We start from the raw sequence: 22,554 nt of genomic DNA, 5'->3' as shown, positions 1-22,554 counted from the left end.
TTCATCACAGTCACGGGCAGGGTTTAGGCCTGGGGAGGGCGAAGGGCTCAATGGCCCCCCGCCACCAGGTTCCTGCTTTGGGTGGGGGACAGCACTGCCCCTCCATGGCAGCGGGTGGGGAGGAGGAGGAGGAGGGTCCCCCCTTCTCTCCCTGTAGAGCCCCCCCGTCTCTCCCCGGTGCTCTCTGGGCTGTCGCTGGCGGCGGCCGGTGCAGCTGTTGGTGCAGCCGTTGCCTGGGAACGGCGGTTGGAGGCAAACAGAAGCAGGGACTGGTGTGACGGTGAGCTGTGGGGTCCCCAGGGGGGTTCCTCGGGGTGACGGGAGGACAGGGGCAACTGGGGAGCCACCAAGGCCTGGAGGGGGCTTGGGAACAGCTCTGTGGTGGCCCTGGTGAGAGCTGTGGGGCTGTGACCATCCCTGAGCACCCACCCTGTGTGCTGGGGCCGGAGGGAGGGTTCTTCCCTGGGCCCCCATTCTCACTCCTGTGAAAGTTTTCTGTGCCCAAAGTTTTGGTGGTGGCTCAAATCCAGACCTGTGGAGCCAGAGATGGACCAGCTGCTGCCCAGGGGTAGCCCTGCTGTTTACAGGGACAGTGACAAACCACCACCTGAGGGGAAATGTCCATGCCCAGTGAGGCGTGCGGGCAGACAGGGAGGGAACCTGGTCGCAGCTGGAGTAGCAGGGGCTGTGCTGGGCTGGCTTGTGCTCAGCAGGAGCATCACTGGAGTTGAAGAAGGGCTCTGAGATGCATTTCCCAGCTTCGTGTGTGCCCTTTCCTCCTGCTGTTTCGAATTCCAGGTCGTCGTGCAGCCAAACCCTGGGTGGTAAGTGAAGTATTTTGGAGCATCTCCACACCCCAGCTCCCTGAAAGGAAGGTGAAGGTGGGGATGTCAGGTCAAGTGAAGCTACACCAGAGGAGAGAGCTTGGGGAAGAACAAGAGTAAGCAGTGATCCCATGGAGACATCCCAGGATGGACAGACAGCTCAGGAGGTGGCCATGCTGCCTAAGCAGGTGAGGGCAAGTGCCACCTCAAGCTCTGCCCAACAGGGTCTGTGAGCAGGTCCTGAAGGAAGCAGAGCCCCCAGGAATGGGGGGGTGGTGTCTCCCAGACATGATTTCTTGTGAGATGTCCCCAGGGTGGCAGAGCAGGGACACTGCCCGTGGGACTCAGTGGACGCAGCATCTCTGTGCAGCCTCAGTCCAGCCATCAATATTTGCCCAGCACTTGAGCTGCCTGAGAGTTACATGAGCAGGAGGGAACCTGGCCTTGTCCCTGTGCTGGGCGAAGTGTTATCTTACCTCCCTCGGAAACAGAAACGGTGTCCAACTGAGGTTTATACCTTACGTGAGAGATTGCCATAGAAAATCAAGTAGCTCCATGGGGAGAGGCAAAAACTGATGTGGATCCCAAGAACAAGCTGAACTGGCTGGTGCTCAGACAGGGAAAGGCTGTCCAGGAGCTGCTGTGAGCTCTGACAGCCCAGGGCTATTTAATACACCTATTAACATCCTGACGAGGGGCCAAGGAAGGCGATGGTGAGATTTTTTTTACCCTTGCTTCCTATCTGCTCGATGGGCAGCACAGCAGGAGACACTGGGAGCGGAGCTGGGATTGCTGGAGAGTCCTTTGCAGCCTCCTCAGCCCCAGTTCCAGGACCTGATTCATCTGTTTTGAACCTCAATTTGTCATCACTCCCCCTCCAGCCTGTGCCTGTGTGTCCCACTGCAGCAGTCAATGACCATTGTCTGGGGAATAATTAGGGGATGGACAGCAAAAAGGCCAGGCTTTTTGCCTTCAAAGGATCTATAGGTTAGTTCTAGAGAATAAACTTGGGCATCTTAGTCTGGGCAATAAGATCTGCCTGGAAGAGGTTCTGGTGTGAGACACGGGCTGCTGTGGAGGTGCAAAGAGAACAAGATTAGATGTACAGAAAGAGAAACAGCAACTGGTGGGAAATTTTCCATGGTATTTTTTTCCCAGGTACAAATCCATAGGCAGTTTGGATAGGAGCAGAGGTGTATCCTGATATTGGGGCCTGCCCTGAGAGTGATGTAGGTTGGATCTGAGGTGTGCTGAGGTCCATTCCCACCAGCTGCAGGGCAGCCCCCAGCCAGACCAACCCAGGGCTCCTGGGGCTGGCATTCACTCTCTCTTTTCAAGGACCTCCTCGCTGCTGCCAAGGAGAAGGAAGGAGCACCGGAGGATGCTGGAGCAGATGCACTGTTGGATGTCCTGCGGTCTCCTTCAGGGACAGGGATCCCAGGTACCTTGCCCAGCACCTGGGCTGGGAGGCAGGACATAGCTGCCTCAAGGACTACCCTGGCGGAGACACTGCTGGGACATTGTGCCCAGAGGGTGCTGGACTCCCTGGGCCACCCCAGCACTTCCTGAGCCCAAGGAGGGTATTTCCAACCCTTGCTCAGGCTACAAGGAGCAGGAAACACAGCAGAGGAGCAGGGAGGATGGCCAGCGTGATGGTTCTGCCAGCTTGGTGTGGGCGGCCACACCAGGGATGCTCTTCCAGGAGGACAAACAGACCAGACTTCACCCCCTCGTGAGTACCAGCAGGCACAGTGCCACTGTGACGGTCCGCATGGCACCTGGCACTCCTGCCCATTTCCCCTGAGACCTTGTGTGGCTTTTCTGTTGCAACCACTAAGAGCCAGGAGTGTCTCTTTCCTGCAGAGCCTCTCCTGGGTGTTTGGTTACAACAGCAGCCTGGGTGTGCACTGCCTGATGGACGGGGAGGACCGGGTGCTCCTGTACATCTCCTCCCACACAGTGGTCATCCACGACACCCTGGGGAACAGGCAGTACCACCTGCAGGTCTGGCACACAGCCCGTGCATCTTCTCCCTCCTCCTCCTGAACTCTCTACCTCCATCTCTTTTCCCAGTCCCCTCTGTGTGCTCACAGCTGGAGCAGTCTGTGGCCTTTGCCACGACTGCCATGGCAGCTACACCATGTGGGTGTTCCATACATTTGTGGTATGAGGGTGCTTAGGGGTCACCTATAACTGAATTGAGGAGCAGCCCATGCGAAAGAGCGCATCATTTTGCTCACATGCCTGTTGCTGTTCCCAGCACGAGTTGGTGGAAGGCACTTAGTGCTGGATTGCAGTGGTGGTGGTGAGTGGCACATGGTCATAACCCCCTCCTCTCCTCTGCTCCTCAGCCTGGGGAGCCACAGCCAGAGCAAGGCACAGGGACAGGGTGACAGGCTCAGAAGAGCCTGTGAAAAATGGGATGCAGAAGTTGGGCTGGAAGGATGAAAGTGGAGAACCCTTGGGAGGGAAGACAAGGGGAGCTCATGAGCAAAGCATTTTGATGAATGCTTTAAAGAGCCACCAGCTCTGGAGCCTCCGAGGCACTTTCCTCCTTCTCTTTCCCCAGGGCCACACAAACGTCATTTCTTGTCTGTGTGTGAGTGAAGACAGGCGCTGGGTTGCAACCGCCGACCGAGGGCCAGATGCTCTGATCATCGTGTGGGACTCATACTCTGGGTAAGCTCCTGGGAACTTCCTCTTTGGAAACTTCTTATGTCCAATAAATCACCTAGGACTGATCCCAGCTGGGAGCGAAATGGGAGAAACACGGGGACAGGGTAGAGCAGCAAAGGAGCCAAAACCGACCTGAGGGCTTCGTGGTCCTTCTATCACCCACACCTAAGGAACACTGAGATGGGGCTAAGCTCCCCCAAACCAAGTACATCATATCTCCAAGCTGTAGTATTTTCTTAAAAGACCACTGATGAGTTGTTTCCCAGAGCCATTTACTCGGGAGGTGGAGAGGATGTTGACCATCAGCCATGGTGCTGGCTGCTCCTGTGACAGCGCCGGTGTTTGCAGACACCCCCCACCCCACCAACCACACAGCCTGGGCTGGGCTGTTCCACAGATTTTGCCAAGCAATTGCCAGGAATCCCCTGTGCTGCCTGAGCCCATGAGGACTTTTCTCCATAGGATACCGGTGCGTACCATCTTTGATAGTCATCCAGAGGATGGGGTCAGTGCTATTGCCATTTCCCAGGATGCGAAGTATTTGGTGACCATCAGTGCTGGTACGGTGCAGGTAAAGAAAATATCCCCTCCTTGGGAGCCTTGCAGGATAGATCCCTGGAAGATGTTCCTAGTGCAGTGAAGGGGAGGGAGAGGATTCTGATGGGGAGAGCAGAAGAGAGGTGGAGCAGGTTTGCAGAGTGATGGCTTGGTTCTGCTGAACCACTGGAAGACAGACCAGGATTTCATTCAAGGGAATGCTGTGGAGTTAAGGAAATGCATCTGAAGTTGCAATAAAAGCTTCTGACCCCACTGCACTTTCACTGAAGTAGTTTCTAGCATTTTTTTCCTAAAATTAAGATCTCTGCTGTCAGGCTATGCTGGGTTTATCCTGTTCCAGTCTTTTATATCCCCCCCCCGCATCCCCTGCAGCTGGAGGGAATGGGGTTCACCTGGCTTCCCCAAGCCACCAATGTCCCTTGGTTTTTCTTTCTCTGCTAGAGAGTTTGTGTTTGGAAGTGGACTTTGCCCACAGAGAAACCCATGTGCAGCACAGAGCTGAGGCCCGAGTTCGGATGTCAGGTGAGTGATGGTGGCCAAGGGGTACAGAGGGGTGGGACTCAGCAGCCCCATCCTCACCTACTCCCTCCTGCCCCCTCCAGTACAGGGCTGCTGGTAGATGCTGGCTGGGGATGGGAGACAGGATCACAGCCTGTTCCTGTGGAGCATCTTGGGGCTATTATCACTGCTCCTCTGCTGCCCAACAGCCATGGGCCATGGAGGGGACCCTGGCGGGATGTCCTCCACCACAGCCCTGGCACCGGCCAGGGCTCATGGCAGGAAAAGCCTACAGCCCTGCTGGTTTGTCCCCTCTTGCAGAGTAGAGAGCACAGCTCTGGTGTTTCACAGGGAATTTGGCCTCTGTTTTCAGTTCAGTGGAGGTGGTAAAGTGTGTTTTGGGTAAAAGCAGATGTTTTGCATGAAAGAACAACCAGAACACATTGCTTGGCTCAGCATTAATGAGATTCTTACCTTTTAATTTCAGGATTATGTCATTTTTAACCCCCAAAATTCCTGTGAGTTTGTCAGCAACAGCAAAACCCAGGTGATATTTTATCTGTGGGTAAGTAGGGACACGGAAAGTTGTATTTATGGTGCCAGACACAATCCCAGAGGGTCGGGAGGCAGCACAGGGGGCTGCACACTAGTGAGGCAGTGTGCTGGTCAGCAGATTTTGGGAGAAGAGTGGGTGGAGGGAGGGTGTTTTGTGTTATCTGGAAGGTCTTGGAGCCTTTTTGCTCCAGGAACCCTGCTTTGGTCACCATGGCATGGGGCCAGTGCCCAGAAAATGGGGAAAGGACATGCTGGCACAGCTACAAAATGCTTGTCCCAGACGTTTTCTCTGCTTTCCCCAGGGTGATGCTGGTTTGGAGTACAGCGCACCGCTCCTGAGCAACGAGGTGAGCATGGTGGGGGGGGGCACACCACAGCATGTCACCTTCTTGGCTTTGCTCCTGGCAGCAGCACTGTCCTTTCCCATCTCCTTAAACAAAAACAGTGGCCACATCTCTATCCTCTCCCTCTTGGGTTCCTAAGGGGACAAGCCAGGATTGCCTGAGCTGAGATCAGGAGAGGAGCTCTCTCCCAGAGATGTCCCACTGCATCTTCTCCTTTGGTGGTCCTGCCACAGGACAGGGAGGGAATGTTATGTGGAGGGGCCAAGCAGGAGCATCTCTGCTTGCGGAGGGAAGAACCAGCACCCTGGATGAACACACGGGTTCCTAAGGGGACAAGCCAGGATTGCCTGAGCTGAGATCAGGAGAGGAGCTCTCTCCCAGAGATGTCCCACTGCATCTTCTCCTTTGGTGGTCCTGCCACAGGACAGGGAGGGAATGTTATGTGGAGGGGCCAAGCAGGAGCATCTCTGCTTGCGGAAGGAAGAACCAGCGCCCTGGGTGAACACATGATGTCCCACTGCATCTTCTCCTTTGGTGGTCCTGCCACAGGACAGGGAGGGAATGTTATGTGGAGGGGCCAAGCAGGAGCATCTCTGCTTGCGGAAGGAAGAACCAGCGCCCTGGGTGAACACATGACCTTGCTGCTCTCTCTGCAGACCTTCAACACCGTGGTAGGACAATTCAGCCAGTCAATTTTTCATTTTGACAACTCACAAGCTCTGACAGGCACCTCAGCTGGGAAGCTGGTGGTGTGGGACACGGTCAGTCCCTCCACCACGTCCAAGGAACTGCGGGTCAAGCCGCACAGCATGAAGGCCACCAAACTGGTGCCTGTGCAGAAGGACAGCCTTACTGTGCTTATGGTGTTTGAGAGGTAACAGGACAGCAGTTCTCAGTAGCCATAGATACAGTCCTTAGACGTTGCAGCCACGGAGCTAACGTTGATGAACTACAGCCAAGTGTTGCATTTTTAAGTCACTTGGCAGCGTGCAAGGACCGGGCAAATTCATGCAGGGAAGTGCTGCTGATTTATGAGACGTGGCTCTGGCTTTTTTCAGCGATGAATTTGGCTGCGGGTCTGGTGGTGTGGGACACGGTCAGTCCCTCCAACCCATCCAAGGAACTGCAGGTCAAGCCACATGGCATGAAGCGCACCGCTCCTGAGCAACGAGGTGAGCATGGTGGGGGGGGACATACCACAGCATGTCACCTTCTTGGCTTTGCTCCTGGCAGCAGCACTGTCCTTTCCCATCTCCTTAAACAAAAACAGTGGCCACATCTCTATCCTCTCCCTCTTGGGTTCCTAAGGGGACAAGCCAGGATTGCCTGAGCTGAGATCAGGAGAGGAGCTCTCTCCCAGAGATGTCCCACTGCATCTTCTCCTTTGGTGGTCCTGCCACAGGACAGGGAGGGAATGTTATGTGGAGGGGCCAAGCAGGAGCATCTCTGCTTGCGGAAGGAAGAACCAGCGCCCTGGGTGAACACATGACCTTGCTGCTCTCTCTGCAGACCTTCAACACCGTGGTAGGACAATTCAGCCAGTCAATTTTTCATTTTGACAACTCACAAGCTCTGACAGGCACCTCAGCTGGGAAGCTGGTGGTGTGGGACACGGTCAGTCCCTCCACCACGTCCAAGGAACTGCGGGTCAAGCCGCACAGCATGAAGGCCACCAAACTGGTGCCTGTGCAGAAGGACAGCCTTACTGTGCTTATGGTGTTTGAGAGGTAACAGGACAGCAGTTCTCAGTAGCCATAGATACAGTCCTTAGACGTTGCAGCCACGGAGCTAACGTTGATGAACTACAGCCAAGTGTTGCATTTTTAAGTCACTTGGCAGCGTGCAAGGACCGGGCAAATTCATGCAGGGAAGTGCTGCTGATTTATGAGACGTGGCTCTGGCTTTTTTCAGCGATGAATTTGGCTGCGGGTAAAAAAAAAAAAAAAAAAAAAAAAAAGAGGTTAAAAACTCCTGCCAACGTGATTCCAGCTCTGCTGGGGTAGCTCAGACACGGGGTTGGCCATGGTCACAGAGGATCATGGATGACTCTTGCTCAGCCTCGCGGCCGTTACCGGCAGAGGGAGCAGACAACCACCGAACGCTTTGACAGCCCTGGGGACAGGGCAGGGGACACCAGGGTCACAGCAGAGCCTGGTGTTTTCTGCACAGCCCTGGGCTTGCCCGCTGCACAACTATACGGGGCTCCTCTCATGCACTTGTGCAGAGAAAAGGGGGAGAGTTTGGCTTCTGCCCAAGGATGCGATCCAAGAGATATTCGGGAGCTCTCAATCAGTGCGTTGCTTTCTCTTCCTTACAGCTGCATAGTGACAGGGGATGTAAAAGGTCAGGTTAAATTCTACAATGGACAGCTGGAGTTCCTCACCTGCTACACCCACAGCGAAGTGGGTCCCATTCGGTCCATCTCCTTCTCCAAAACTCCTCCTGATCCTCCTGATGTCTCCCCAGCCTGCTCCATCTCTGGCATCCCCAGCAGCCAGCCCTTCGTTGCCAGGTGAGTGCCCCTTTGCAAACCCAGGCCTTCTCCTCCATTTGCCCTGCGTCTTGAAAGCAGGGGAGATGGTCAGCTGGAAGATGCCCCATGAGATGCTTCTTTGGCTGGAGCAGGTTTCAACCCTCTACCCAAGCTTCTGGGCAGGACAAGGACAGGGGGGCAGGACAGGGAGGGAATGTGCTCCTTTATTCCCCTTCTCTGCAGATTTTCATTTTGGGTGTTTGTGCCAGCTGCCCACCAGACACAAGTTGGGGGGGCGGGGGGGTATCTCCTGGGGAGCTCCTCTCTGCTGCCAGCCCCCAAGCATCTCCCAGTGGCTGCCAGCACATCCGAAATTCGGAACTCGATGTGATGCCTTGGTGAGGGCGAGAGAAGTGTTAACGCAGGCACGGAGATGATCAGCTGGTCCTGGGCCACACAGCTCCTCTGTCACGTACCCGGCACACCAGGCCGTGCTAATGCCGAGCCTCCAGCTCCCGCTGGGCCCCTTAATCCCCCCCTTAAACCCCTCCCGTGGATGGCTATTTCCAGTTAGATTTTATCGTGGCTGGGCAAGCTAATCGGGGCAGTGGTGGTGCCCCAGTGGCATTAGCACCGGTGCTGGCTTGTGCCACATCAACTCAGGAGCCTGGGACAACCCCAGCCTGGTCACCAGCCCCTCTCTGCCCCTGTGTGTGACGTAGCTGTGCCTGAGGATTTACAGGGAGTCTGCAGGCCAGATGAAGCTGTTCTGTGGCTCAATCCAGCCTGCAAACCATATGTCTGTCACTCCTGTTAAGGCTCTCCTGGCAACGTCTGTCCCTAACCGCACGTGTTTTCCAAAGAGCCATGTGGGACAGATTCCTCTCCAGCCTGGAGCAGTGCCCTGGGGAAGGGTTTGGTTTTCCCTGTCGGTCTCTGTTGTCTCGTCCCTCTTTCTGGGTCACTGCTGCAGCTCCTGCCACTTGCAGCTGCTCTGGGCAGCACAAAAAGCAAAAAACCAAAGGGGAAGCCTTGACCCCGCTTGTCCCACCAGGCTGGTAGCATCAGGTATGGCTGTAGAGCCCAGCTCAGGGGTATGCAAGAGGTGCAGCATCCTTCAGTGCCCGGACCAGACGTGCATAACCCGATGGCTATCACAGGCCAGCAAAGAGGCTGCTGTTTCCCCACTCCTGAAGCCACGTACGTCTGTCTGTGCAGCTCCTAGGTCTCTCTCTGGTCTTCTCTTGACCCTTTAACTGGGCCCAGTCTCCCAGTCCTCAGGCGGACTGATGACTACGCATATTTGTTCTGTAATGTGCATAATTATTCAGATGCCTGCTTTACACACCACCAATTATGCAGCAGGACCCTCTTTGCTGCGTTACGGTCAGCATGGCTGAGGGAACAGACGCAGCCGCTCTGTCTGCGGTGTGGGACTCAAACTGTCCTCTGACCTTGTCTGTGGCAGCACGGTTGACATGGAGCCACGGACAGTGGTGGCATGGAGACATGTGAAAAGACTATTCAGAGTATCTTCAATTGCTCATTTGTCCGTCTCATACACCAGTGACTTGCAAACGGCAAAAGCTACACAGATGTCATTCATCTTCTGGCTTGCCTACCCAAGTAGAAAATGGAACTGGCTCCAGTGTCTTCCCTGTGGAGATTTACCAGGTCATGAATACAAAGTGCCACCTGTCTTCTAGGTCAAGAAGTGTCTGCATATTGCATATTGCAAAATATAAGTGATTGTCCAACTAAAGTTGCCAAAAAGAGACTGACGTGTAATATAGCTTGGAGGGATGCGAGCCAGCTAGTCTGATTCATCAAATTCTGTTTCTCTCACACTAAACAGGAACTTTATCCTTTCAACCTCTGATGCAACCGTGCTCCATGTTGCAACAGACAGGGCAAACGTTGAAAAAGTCATGGAAGAGGCGAAGAACACTGTGAATGCTGTCGCCTGTCACCCCCGGCAGGGACTCATTGCTGTGGGGAGTCACTGTGGGCTGCTGAAGGTGTGGGACTACCAGCAGACCAAGTACCTCGTTAGCAGGGTATTCACTGAGGCCAGCATCCAGTGCTTGTCCTATGACCCTCAAGGTATCCTGGCCTCGTGACCTCTCCCTGTGCCAAGTACTGGGCTTCCCGGGAGGAGCGATCACGTCATGAGAGTTTTCTGGCATGCTTTTCAGGTTATTTCCTGGCCGCTGGTTTTACTGATGGAAGTGTTTACATCCTCGATGCCATTTCCCTTCACTCCAGCTGCAAAGAGTTCAAGTTCTCGCATGGTCCCATAACTCATATTAGCTTCTCTCATGATTCAGAGTACCTTGCAACTGCTGTAAGCTTGTTTTTGCTTTTCTTCTGGTGGGATTGGGAATTTCTGGCCATCCTGCGAGGTATGGCAGAGCGGGTTGTCCCTCCCCTGGGGCTTCGTGACTCTGAAATGCTTTTCCTGGCTTAAAGAGTCACTCTGGAAAAATGTCAGCAGTCACAGCCGCTCCACAGACCTGCTGCAGGCAGTGTCCTGTCACTAATTTCAGTGACAAGCCTTAGCTCTGCATCCACCTGTAGAAAGGGCAGGAGCAGGGATTTCCTCCTGGCTGATGCAGCTGAGGAAGGTTGCTCCCTTGGTCCCACATCTCGGGGCAGAAGTCTGGAGGCAGTGCTGAAGCAGTTTGCCACAGAGGTGATGATCTGTACAAAGGAAAAGATTCCCCCTTCAGGCACGGATGCCAGAGCACAGCAGTGCATCTTCCTTGTGATTTCTGGGGAGTCGCTGAACTTGATTTACTGCCCCTCTGCTGTGACAGCATGGCAGGGAATCCCCTCCAGCCAGGAGGATGCTCCAGCCAGGCTAAGGACCGCTGCGGTGCTGCCCTTGGAAGCACCTGCCCAAACCTGTCTGACCTGGTGTTTTATCCTGGCTGTGACTCTAATCCTCCTGGTGGGACTCACAAAACTGAAAGGGCTGAGCTAAGCCTGGAGGGGACACGTAAAGCTGCCTGCCACCAGCCAGGGGACATGTGCCTCGAGGATCACGGCTTTGCTGACCTTTGCGCTGTTGTTCCAGGATGAGAAATACTCGGTGACTGTTTACAAGAGAGTCCTGCGAAATGGGAGCAGATGCTGGGAACACCTGGCAGGGCTGCACTCCCACTACAAACCCATCCGGAGCATCCTCTTTGGGGTCCAGTTAGACAGCAACGAGCCCAGGCTCCTGAGCCTTGGGGAGGACCGGCAGCTGGTAGGTCGGTGTGGAAGTCTAAAGGTGGTTCAAGTGAGAGGCTGGACAAGGGCATCAAGGGACATTTGGTCTTTTGTTCTGCATCTCCTAATCCTCTCCCCTCCAGTGCCATGGAAGGGGGTTGTTTCTCAGCCTGATCTTGGGGCAGATCTGCCCAGGGTTGAGGGCTGAGGCTCTGCTGCTGCAGGCTGGTGGCCCCGGCTGCTGCCAGAGATGCCACATCCAGTGAATCTGCAAGGTTCAGGGTGCTGGCAGACCACAGGGGAGTTGCTGTGTTTCCTTGTCTTCCCTCCAGATTGAATATGACCTGAACAGCAGCAGCAAGGACCACTTGGTGGTCTTGCACAAGGACCGCATAGAGCAGGTCGCTGTGCCCCTGTGCTTGGCCTGGTACCCACAGCTCAGCACCGAGTCCTTTATCCTCACTGCCAACAACTGCTACAAAATGAAGCTCTACAACACGACAACCAAAATGTGCAGGTAGAGGAGAGATTCATGCCCCCATCCTGAGTCTATGGCCTCTTCTGTCTAATGCTGGCCCTGATCCCACCCATGAGCATGTGTTTGCTTATCTGTGATACAACTTTTGGGATGACTCTAGGGCCCCCATGTTGCTCCATCCTTGTGTCCACTCTGCTGTTCACTAACAAGGTTGTGGCTGCAGGTGGGTCTTGGTCTGCCCAGACTGTTGGACTTGAGATGCAGCAACTGGACCTCAGATAGAGACAGAAGCTCACACAAGCAAAGCTCAAGACCTGAATAATCCCTGAGCATTTAATTCCTCTCTTAGCCCTAGTGTTGTCCCTTCTAGCTGGGGACCCTGTCCTATCCTGTCCTCTCAGCCAGTAATACAAAGCCTTTACACCTACCACACATCCCCATATCTACACATCCTTGTGCACAGCAGCCATTCAGAGAGGGAAACTGTAATGTGAGCTTTAGAATGGATGAAAATGTTGCTTGCTTTTTAGAAAGACCCTTTTGGGACCGACCTATGGCTCCCCGTTGGAGAAGATACAAATCCTCCCAACAACAAACACTACGGACCCCCAGAAATACTATCTGGCCTACATTACAAAGGACAAGGTATGGATCCCCATCTGCCCTGCCTGTACAAGACCCCTCACCTGTAGAGGTGGTGGTTCTTGGGGGAATTTCACTGCAGACAAAACCACGTGTAGACTGGTCCTGAGAGCTGAGTGAGCTCCTGGGAGGAGGATGCAGCGCTGTTCCTGTGTGCAGCCCTCCCATGGGACCCCCAGCCCACCCAGGCTCCCTCTTTCCTTACAGGTGGGCTTGCAGATTTTGCCTGTCGATGGCAATCCCCACAAATCTGCAGCTTTTATTTGCCACCCGGATGGTGTCTCTGACCTTGCTACCTCCTACGACGGACGCTACATCTTTACAGCGGGGGGGAATGACTGCACTGTTATGAAATGGGAGGTCAACCTAAAGTGAGTACTGCAGGAAGGAGAAAGGAGTCTTGTTGTGTCTTTCCACAGCTGCTTGGCCAACGCAGCTGAAGCAAATTTTCCCCAGCTCTGAGAATGGGGCTTTTGTCCTAAAAGGTCTCTGTTTGTGTCCAGAGGAGTTAAAGCCAGGTGTCCCGGTTACTTCTGCACTTATCCTGGTGTGTAGGGTGGTGTTGCAGCCATGGGGCAACACAGCAGGGTGCTGCTCAGGGAGCATTTATTTGCAGGGTTCTCTTGAGCATGTGTCCCTTTAGGGCAGATGACAAAGCCCTGTAGCTTCATTCTCCTTCCACAATATCATGCCCAGGCCAACAAACTGTGTCTGCCAAGGGGAGTCATGGTGTGAAGGACAGGTCCCAGCACTCCCGCAGGCAGGAGACCCACCACTCACTGAGAGAAGCATGAGTTGAGGTTGGAAGCATCTCTGTTCAACTCTGGGGGCTGCCAGCTCCTGGGCACCTGGCCTGTAACTGGGTTTATCAGTAGTGGAACCTCATGTCCTGCACTCACACAGGGTCTCCAAAAGCCCTTGCTCAGCACCTACAGGCAGCTCAGCACGGTGGCCATGTGTCCCACTGGGGATGGTGGCATGGCGGGGAGGTCAGCCAAGATTGCAATGACCTATCAAGCCCCAAGGAGGTATGTGGGATGGCAGCTGAAACAGGAGGGACACAATTTTTGGGATGTTTTTCTCCCCTCTATGTGATGTAGCCACATAGTCAATAGCGGGGATTAAAGCAGCAGACGTTGCAGGTGGTGGCTGTAGCACCTGTAAAATACTCCAGTCTGGGAAATGGTACCCAAAGGGTAAGAAGTTGAGCAGAGGATTTTCTGGTCCTTGTGAGAGCCTGGCCAGTGTGATGGGGGATTGTCGGGGTTAGGCAGGGGATCAGAGGAGCAGCACTGGCTGCAGGAGGAGCATACGGGGCGGCTGCTGATGCAGAAGTGTCTGCTCTCCAAATGGGATAGGCCAGCATTTGCTAGGAAATCCCCCCTGCATTTGAAGACTGGATTTAGGACAAGCCACCTTAATCCTATAAAGCTTTGCTTACATGAGTAAATGGACTGCAGTAAATGGGGTAGCTGGAGGAATGAAGGCTGCTTTTGCAAACGAGGATTTCCAGGCTTTGGCCCGGAGCATCAGCGATAAACCCTGCCAGGTTTCTTCTGCCTTCCTCTGCAAATGTGCGACCTCCCTCTGCCAGCTCCCTTGGGCAGCGGTGCCAGACGCGTGCTCCCATGTGGCAGGCGGGTAACGCGGCAAAGGCAGGAGATATATTTTGGATTCTTTGCGTGTCAAGGACCAAAGCTGCTCGTGGCAATGTCTGTGCAGGGCAGAGGGCTCTCCCCTTGCGAGCGGTGGCGGCAGATGCCCGGTAGATAGATGTGTACATTGAAAGGGAGCAGGCAGCTGTGAACGAGCTGAAAACTGCCAAGCCAGCATGGAACAACTTATCCTTCAAACTTCAAGGACTGGAAAGGGAGCTTAGACTATGTCAGAGCTAGACAACTTAGATAGTGTGGCATGGTCTCTGTTGGTTTGTGGCTGGGAATTTTTAATGTCACCCTACTAGCACAGAGCACGTCTCCTGGTTTCTGGCAAATCAACCCCATGGGAGCTGGCTTTTAGCCCTTGCTCCTATTTTTGCCTTTTAGAGTGCACCTGGAAATAGTGTTGCCCCTCACCTTCCTAGGACAAAGACCTCAGGGTTAGGACATGTGGTGGTCCTGTGTAAAACATTTCTTGCAGGTACTGCTTGCTCAGAGGAGAGCCCAAAGGGTGCTGAGCCAGCTCACCTTCATGTGCCAGAAACAAAGGAAACCTGGATGGGAAAGCAATGGGCTTATTTATTTTCTTTTCCACTTTGTGTGGCTTAAGCAGTCGGGGGTCAGAATAAGCGACATTTTAAGGAAGGCAATAGAATATAAATGATCCTTCTTTATAATGGTTGGCCAGGGTCCAGGCAACATTGAATTTCTATGTAATTTGTTTTCGGAGCGAAGCTCTTGATGAACTAATTATCATTTTATTGCTGCTTCTGGCATCTTGTGCATCTCCACTGTGTTTAATACCCAGATAACTTAATTATGAAAAAAAGCATGAAGCTTGCAAAAAAAGCCCCAGTGGAAGCAGCATTACAGAGGTGTGTGTGAAACTGCAGCCTTGCTGCCAGGCGTGGGGTATTAATGTGGCAACGCTACGCCGTGATTGCGCTACCAGGCTTGGTTTCCTTTTTCATCTGCACAAGCTGAACGGATTCTTTTGGCTCCAACTGCCTCTGAAATTGAAACAAAGAGGTGGCACTCAGACGTTTTCAGTTTAATGTAGACTGCACCTGCGACACAGTCACCCGCTACAGCAGAGGAAGTAGCGTAATGGATTGGACTGAGTTATTGGGGAAGAATGTGTTAGATCAAGGAATTTAGGAGCTTAGGTTTGTGTGGTTTATTGCAAACACCAAGCCCCAGCCCTCTCTGCATGTTCAAAATGCTGATCTAGCTAATTCATCTCCCTCAATGTCTCTATAAGGAAGCAGAAAAGCTAAATGCCAGACACCAAGCTCAAGTCCATGGAAAAGCTCCTGGCTCCCAGCCCTGTGCTCATTCCACTAAACAAGAGGACCATTCAGTAATAATTAATTCCCACACTGTGCTATTGTATGCAAAACCTGGGTATGAAATATGCTGTAGAAGTACAGGCTGATGATAAAATAGTACTCGGTTCAAGGCAATGCTTTTCTTTGCTGAATTCTGAGGAATTATTTATTGAAAGTGTCTGTGAACAATGACTAGAGAGGGAAACGTGAAATCTCTCCTCACATGAACCCTTCCTGCGCCTTCTTTTCTCTGCTTTTGCCAGTGCCTTGGATGCTGCTGCTTCCCTGGGTGGGGAGGACTTGATCCCATTCTATGACCTACTGGATGGCGGCAGAGAAGGCGAATTTTTCAGGGTAATTATGCTCACCGTGAATGCTGTCTGGCAACATCTGGTAGGAGTTTAAGATTCATTTATACAGGCCTGACATTTCTTTATTTTTTGTTCAGCTCGCCTTTAACAGCAATCCCATTGATATGCCTGTTAGTAAATCTTGAAAGAAGCCTTATCTTCCACGCCTGTTGGTAACTGAACTTTACGGTATCTTGTTTGAATCCCGTGCAGGAACTGGAAGACTATTTTTACTACGCACAGCTGCGCAGCCATAGTATAGATACACTGGAGACCAGACAGGTGTCAACGCATATTCCCTTGGAGGAGATTCCTTCTGTAATGAGAGCGATGGGATTTTATCCATCAGAGGAAAAGGTCGGTCAGTTGTTTTTACTGTTGTTAGTAAAAGAAAAAAGGGCAAGACTTTTAGTATTTGTATTTACCAAACGTCTTGAGGGCCAGATTCTGACTGTCGTGCTGGATGGCTCCAGAGTATACTTGGTGGCTTTCAATGCGTTTAGCCTGGTCTGCATTGATATAGTAGTGGTCAGAACCTGGCAGCAAATTCCTTGAAAAGGAATGATTCCTCGCTAGAGAGCTGGGCACTGCAGGGGCAAGCTGAGCAAACCTGGAGCCTGGAGGTTCAGCAGTGGTGAACAAAAAGGTGACCTCAGTGTTTTCTGGAGGTTGGGTGCTCTGCTACCGCTGCAGAGATGCGTTTCTTCAAAAAGTGAAATGAGAAAATTGAGAAATGAATCTTCCTTTGGCTCCTAAGGGCAGCAGCCTCCAACTATCCAAACTCTGTGAGCTAAAGTACCTCATGTGCAGGCAGCATTGTGCTTTGGTGTCTCTGTGACTTCTACTAGTGGCTGAGCTGCTTTACAGGCAGTATGTGGTTGGGGGGCCATGGGCCGAGTCCCTCCAGGTCGGGTTGAGACTCAATCATGTGTTACCAGCATGGGTGATTGGGGGGCCATGGGCCGAGTCCCTCCAGGTCGGGTTGAGACTCAGAGTATCCTACATGTGTTACCAGCATGGGTGGGAATGTCCGTGCAATCCCTCATTTGGACATTGACAGAGCCTCTTTTCTAATTCTGCCTGGGACTGATGAAAAAATTATTTTAGATGGAGACAGCAGCTTTTATTCCCATGGAACTTAAAGCTCTTTCATAACTGATAAACTCTGCAGAAGCACTCTCTGAGCTTGCCTTTCAGGTTGCAGCAGCGGAGCTTCCTATCAAATATTTCTCAAGAGCTTTTTAGCTTCAAATTTTACATCAGACAAAGACAACTGATTTAATAAGGGTGCTGCTTCTTCCCCTTTTGTGGCTGTTTCTACAAGGCAGTTTGTATTATATACAAACCTCACTTGTGATGTTATAACCTGGCAAAAAATTAAAGGGCAGACAAAAAAATTACCGAATCTGATGCAAGGAGATTTAAATAACGACCACTTTGCACCAGCTACAGCCCTTCAACACAGGAGGGGTTCTCCCAAGGGAAGCGGTACGTCGCTGTGTGCTCCCTTAATCTTTCTGCGGGGGAGGCTGCGTTTGTCTCTGCCGATTGCACAGGAACCCCACGGGCTGCTGAGATGGTGCCGTGAGTCAGTGCCACCCCATCTGCCCGGGCATACTCTCTGCCAGGAGAGCCAGCAGATGGGAGGCAGGACCTTTGCCACAGCCACCACCCAACAGACTTGCTTTGGAGCCCCCACAACCAGCAAGTGTTTGTCTAAGCCGGGACTGCTTTGCCCTTGCGTCAAGCTGTGGTGTTATCCCCTCGTACTTTGTTAGATCTTTTCCTTGGCTCATTACATTTTCACCTCGTGGGGACAGAGAGAGCATGTTCCCTTGGGAAACATCTCTGGAAGAATAACTGTTAACCCTCCCCTACCTCAAATTAAAAAGAAAGCAGCATTTCAGGCATGGAAACAGAGGTGCTAAGCTGCTGTGAAACCAGGCAACCTACAATCTGCGTCTCGAAGCAGGCTGGACAGTATTAAAATCCAGAGAGAAAGTTCATCTGTCTCTAGAGTGTTTTAATAAAGAACAAGCAGGAGGGAGAGAAGGCAGCTTGGGCTGACTAGCAAAGCTTTTGGGAATTGATGTTTTTCTTTTTGTAGCTCAGTGGGGCTGATATAAAACCTAATCCCAGATCAGCTAGAGCTGAGTGAAAATGACTGTTCTTGCCTGGCGTGACATTCGCTACAGGAAAAAAAATCTAAGGCTGAGATTTCCCTCTTCCCCGGGCTTCATTCAGTGGAAAAACTTGTGACACAAGGACAAAGGCCCAAGGCTGAACGCAAAGTCCTCCCCAGGGAGATCTTGCATCAGCTTCCCTTCCCGGGGAGTAGCATGCTTGGTACGTGTTGGCACGGGGAAATCTCCTGGCGTTTCTCCGCTGCCCCTGTATCTGCAAGGGGGCTGCTTCTTGGAGCACGAGTACAATGAAGGCATGGAGCAGATCCTGCCTTTAGGACACACATCTGCACAGCTGCCAGCTGGGCTGACTCACAGCACCAGGCTTCAGGAAAACCACTAGTAACCAGCACGGCCAGCGCTTGCCTGTTTGCCCAAGAGCGGAGCGGTCCAGCTGTGCAGGATGTCAGCCCCTCCGAGCAAATTTTTTCAGATTTGGCTTGTGCAGTGGCAGAGCTGCACCAGAGGCGTGTCGGGGGGAGATGGCCGATGCCTGCCAGGGTGAGACATACTGTGTACAACCCACCTGGTTGTGTTGGGACTTCCATGCATGTACTTTTGGAGCAGGGTGGTATATTTACTGTTCTGTGGTTTGCCGGCCCACTGTCCCCAGAGGTGGAGCCACAGCTGCAGCAAAGGTCCTGGTAACAGCTGCTGAGTGCCTATCACACAAGCAGACAGAGGAAATCCAAAATGAGCACATATCTGCCACCCCCACCTTTACCTAATATTGTCACAACAAGAAGTGTGTGACCGTTGGCCACGTCCATCCTCAGCTGCTGAGTCCTAGCTCGTTATCGCGATATGGCCATGACATCTGTGGTACCAGTATGTGCACAATTACAGCATATTGGCATTCATGAGGTTGGAAACTGGCCTGATGCTCCTCTAAAAGAAAGCGTGTAACAATCTGTCTTGCATTAATCTTTAGATTGAAGACATAATAAATGAAGTAAAATTCAGCAAGTATGTGGATACTGGAGAACAAGTGACACAAATAAATTTAGGGGATTTTATCAAACTTTATATAAATCATCGACCTGCATTTGGCTTGTCAATGAAAAGAATACAGAGTGCGTTTCAGGTTCTTGGCTATGATAATGAGAATGGAGACAAAGTTATTGACAGAGGAGACTTACTGTTGCTGCTTCAGTGCAGAGGTGAGTTATTTCTTTTCTAATATTAGTTTTATGCTTCCTAGTTCTGCCTTCAATTTCAGCACGTATTCACTGTAGCAAAAAATTAATCTGGAACTATAGCTTGGTAACCAGGGCAGGCATGTGGAGCCACTTGTGTTAGAATTTTAAATTGAATAATAACATCTATTGTCTCAGCTGCACTTCTTTACTGCTCTGGAAATCTCTGCTGGCCTGAGGTGTCTTGTCTGTCAAATGATGAGTACAGATCTTGTGTATAAACACGCTTAAGGCCAATGCCACAGGCGGGTAAATAACGAACTTCTGTTGTCTTGCTCCTGTTGTAAAAGTGCAAGCAAAGCATTAAAACAGGTAAAGGGAAATGCTGTTTTACTCAGTACATCACCTGGTAAAACTCCTTGCCACAAAGATCCTTGGAAAGCAAGGGTTCAACCAGCGCGAGGAAGGTTAGTTATTTATATGGATGGTGTGAACATAAATAGATACATTAGCTAGAACAGTTTCATAACAGATCTATAACACTATGCTTCAGGGCACGAGCCAGCCACTAACCGGGAACGAGTGCCATGTCCTGGTTATTCCAGGATACCAGATCAAGACTTTCCTGCACCTTCCTCTTCCTCCTCTGTGTGGAAATGGCTACAGCCACGGACACGGGGCAACAGGGACTGTGGTCTGTCCTGTGCCACCAATTCAGCAGCTCAAGCCCCTGCAAGTGCAATGTAGCCTAAAGAGCTGTCTGTGTTAGAATCTCTCCCTTAGATAAATATTTTTTGCCCAAAATGCAATATGCAAGAACAATTTTCCTTAGGATCAGCGTTTTCCCGTGTTGGGGTCACATGTTGGGATTGGCGATATGTTTCTACCTCAGAGAAGTCAAATCTTCTTTCAGAGTGTCCTGTTTTGTTGTATGCGTTTCTTACTTGACTTATCTTCTGGTTTTTGTTCTGATCTCACTTTGCTGTGCACAGGAGAGCATATGACAGAAGATGAGCTGGTGCAGTGTCTGACCACCCTGCTGGGCAAGCGTCCTGGGGGAGGAGGATCTGATCCAGACACCTATGATCCCTCAGGTACAGGATTAGCATTCCACACAGCACAGAAGCCGGATCGCTTCAATTCCCAAACAGAATAATTTAAATTGCAAGGCAATTACCCCGTTAGGCCACGAGCTGTCAAAAACGCTCAGATGGGATTGCAAAAATAGTCGTAGAGTTATAGATTGTCCTTCATCCACGCAGCAATTGCATGGGTGTGTCTGAAAAAAAATGAACGGACAATGAAATATAATTGGGACCTGACAAGACTACATTGCTGTCTGTCTATGTGCTGGCTCGGAACTGAAATTAGAAACACACAGTGGAAGGTTTACACGCCAGAGTCCATGGGCAAAAAGGACTCCTACAATATGCAAATTGCAGTGTTGATTTCATCCAGGCGGCCATGTCCATTGTAAGGGAGCTGTTGATAACTACCACATTTGTCTACAATTTATGTCCCAGTCTACACCAGTTTAGAACAGCAAATTGCACACTGATTGCAGCCAAGTGGCATCGCCCATTGTAATCAGAACTGGTGGGAAGGGCCGTGTTCTGTACAATTCACAGCCCAGTCCCACACCAGTCCAAAACAGCATCTGGTTGGGGCTGTTGGCAATGGGCCGCACGCGGCAAAGGTGCAGCTCCTGAAGGGAACTGCCAAGCACCACAAGTCAGCTTTGAAATCCCCTTGGGATTCCTTGGGATCCTAAAATCACGTCAAATCGCCAGTGTGTAAAAGTTGCAACTGGTCCCTTGACTCTGCTGAGGCAGGGACCTGCTGCGGGATGAGACTCGCAGCCTCCCAGAGTCCATCCCTGACACACACATAAAGTCCTAAGCTAGTAAACCAGTGTTTTTCATGATTACTTCATACATCTTTAAAAGCATTCCATCCACTTACTCCTGCTTATAAATTTTACTGATCTGGAAAGCCACTTTTACATGGCTTATTGTGTGTTTTGTGGTGTTGTTACTGCTCTCCAGGTGCAGCAGCTTTGATTGAAGAAGCAATTCCAGCCGAAATCACAGCAGAGATATTCACTGCTGATATTCTTGGCTTACCTATTGCTGAACCAGAAAAAAGAGCAGTAAAGAGAGCTGAATCTTTGCTCTACGAAGACACAGGAGCGTAGCTGTCACAAAGTTTTCTACTTGTTCCTACTTTCTAGTCTCCCCTCCTCAAATGTCTTCCAAATCTGTATTTTGTGTTTATTAAAAAGTAAAGATAATGGAGTTTCATATTAATCAAACTCTAATGTAAGCCCCCGGTTTAGTATTGCCACAAGCCTATGGGATCAAATCTATGTAGGGAAACACTGGGGTGGCTGTAAAGACTGAAGCAGTAGTTGCCATTGGCCACCCCACCCTTGGATGGACCCTTCCTAGAATTCATTTCAGATGGGTTTATGCCAGATGCAGTCTATTTTCATTACATTAAGGCAGTATTTATTTGTGAAACCTGACAGCAAAAGAGTCATGCAAAAGTATCATATTGATTAAATACATTGATATATGTCGTATACGTAGAATACAGTGTACAAAATGCTTGGGTAGTTTAGAATGGATTTGTAATTATAAATTCAACAGACCTCAGTAAAGAAAGGAATGCTGTGTTACACATTAAAACCAGGTTTCCATTTTGGCCTTTAAAACTTACTTTTTCTGTCTGAAAGAAGTAGTTCCAATTAGTAGTGTAATACCAATGGGACGGCATCTTACCGTGTTTGTATAAACAGCATAATGAGGCTGATATAAGTTGCTGCAGAAAGATCAGTGAAGTGCTGTTGAACACACTTCCTTCTTTACATCATCCTCAGCATCAATTTGAATAATAATGTAGGCCCTTAAGAAGCGTTCCTTTCAGTGGCACTGTTTTTTAAACAGAGAACGCTGTTACGTACTCTGGAAGTATCCGTGATTGTTCAATTAGCGCAAACAGCAAGGTGTGCCCCGGATGGAAGTTAATGAAGTCCAGCAGCACCGTGACCGGGGCACACCGGGAATGGGGCATTTTCTGCAGAAAATCGCTTCACCTCTAACTCTTTGCCCATTTACCGAGATGTTCATGGAATTCCATGAATCCGTGTCGGAGCAGATCCTCTGCTACTTATAAATTCATCCTGATTCCACTAGAACTATTTTAGGCAGCTGAGCAACCTTACAACCACTGGAGAGAAAAAAAAAAAAAAAAGGAAAGAAAATCAATCTACATAATATGGATTTATTAAGCATTGTGTTTATCAAGGCAGATGTTTTGCCTAACAGGAAGCATTGCCAATCCCCCGCGCTCAAGGTCCGCAACGCTGTCACAGCTACTTGCACAAGGGCTGGCCCCGCTTGTCACTCCCGCTCCCGGGCAGCGGGCTCAGGGCTCCGCTCCGCCATCCCCGCACCGAGGGCCGGCGGGTCGGATCTCTTGTCACCGGCGGAGCTTCTCCGGAGAGCCTGGGGGGACAAACCTCCCCTCAGGGCCGCCCGCCGTCCCCTCACGGTGCTCGACTCTCCCCTCACGGGGCCCGATTCTCCCCTCACGACGCCCGTCCCGCGCGCGCCGGCCCCTCCCCCCCTCCTCCCTCC

The 22,554-nt window shown here is 51.3% G+C and overlaps 1 protein-coding gene across 1 annotated transcript; it reads left to right on the top strand.

The window, feature by feature from the left end:
- The first annotated feature begins 251 nt into the window (after window positions 1-251).
- On the top strand, window positions 252-21,449 carry WDR66 (WD repeat domain 66). The gene is made up of 23 exons (XM_014961469.1): window positions 252-280; window positions 799-1,012; window positions 2,163-2,265; window positions 2,426-2,556; window positions 2,688-2,828; window positions 3,394-3,503; window positions 3,963-4,071; window positions 4,500-4,580; window positions 5,044-5,121; window positions 5,414-5,458; window positions 6,112-6,329; window positions 7,773-7,967; window positions 9,784-10,031; window positions 10,124-10,272; window positions 11,005-11,178; window positions 11,474-11,658; window positions 12,150-12,264; window positions 12,469-12,632; window positions 15,511-15,601; window positions 15,811-15,954; window positions 18,712-18,940; window positions 19,909-20,010; window positions 20,962-21,449. The coding sequence occupies exons 2-23, from the start codon at window positions 956-958 to the stop codon at window positions 21,108-21,110; spliced, it is 3,018 nt and encodes a 1,005-aa protein (XP_014816955.1). The 5' UTR covers window positions 252-280; window positions 799-955; the 3' UTR covers window positions 21,111-21,449.
- The last annotated feature ends 1,105 nt before the right edge of the window (window positions 21,450-22,554 follow it).

This window comes from Calidris pugnax, unplaced genomic scaffold, assembly GCF_001431845.1.
Source record: "Calidris pugnax isolate Ruff unplaced genomic scaffold, ASM143184v1 scaffold32, whole genome shotgun sequence".
NCBI lineage: Eukaryota > Metazoa > Chordata > Aves > Charadriiformes > Scolopacidae > Calidris > Calidris pugnax.
This window is presented reverse-complemented; position numbering and strand designations above follow the sequence as displayed.

Excerpts from the sequence above, each read along its gene's own strand:
- WDR66 (XM_014961469.1), top strand. The coding sequence starts at position 956 with ATGGAGACATCCCAGGATGGACAGACAGCTCAGGAGGTGGCCATGCTG. Across the intron at positions 4,581-5,043 it reads GGCCCGAGTTCGGATGTCAG|GATTATGTCATTTTTAACCC; the intron begins GTGAGTGATGGT and ends TTTTAATTTCAG. Across the intron at positions 12,633-15,510 it reads AAATGGGAGGTCAACCTAAA|TGCCTTGGATGCTGCTGCTT; the intron begins GTGAGTACTGCA and ends TGCTTTTGCCAG.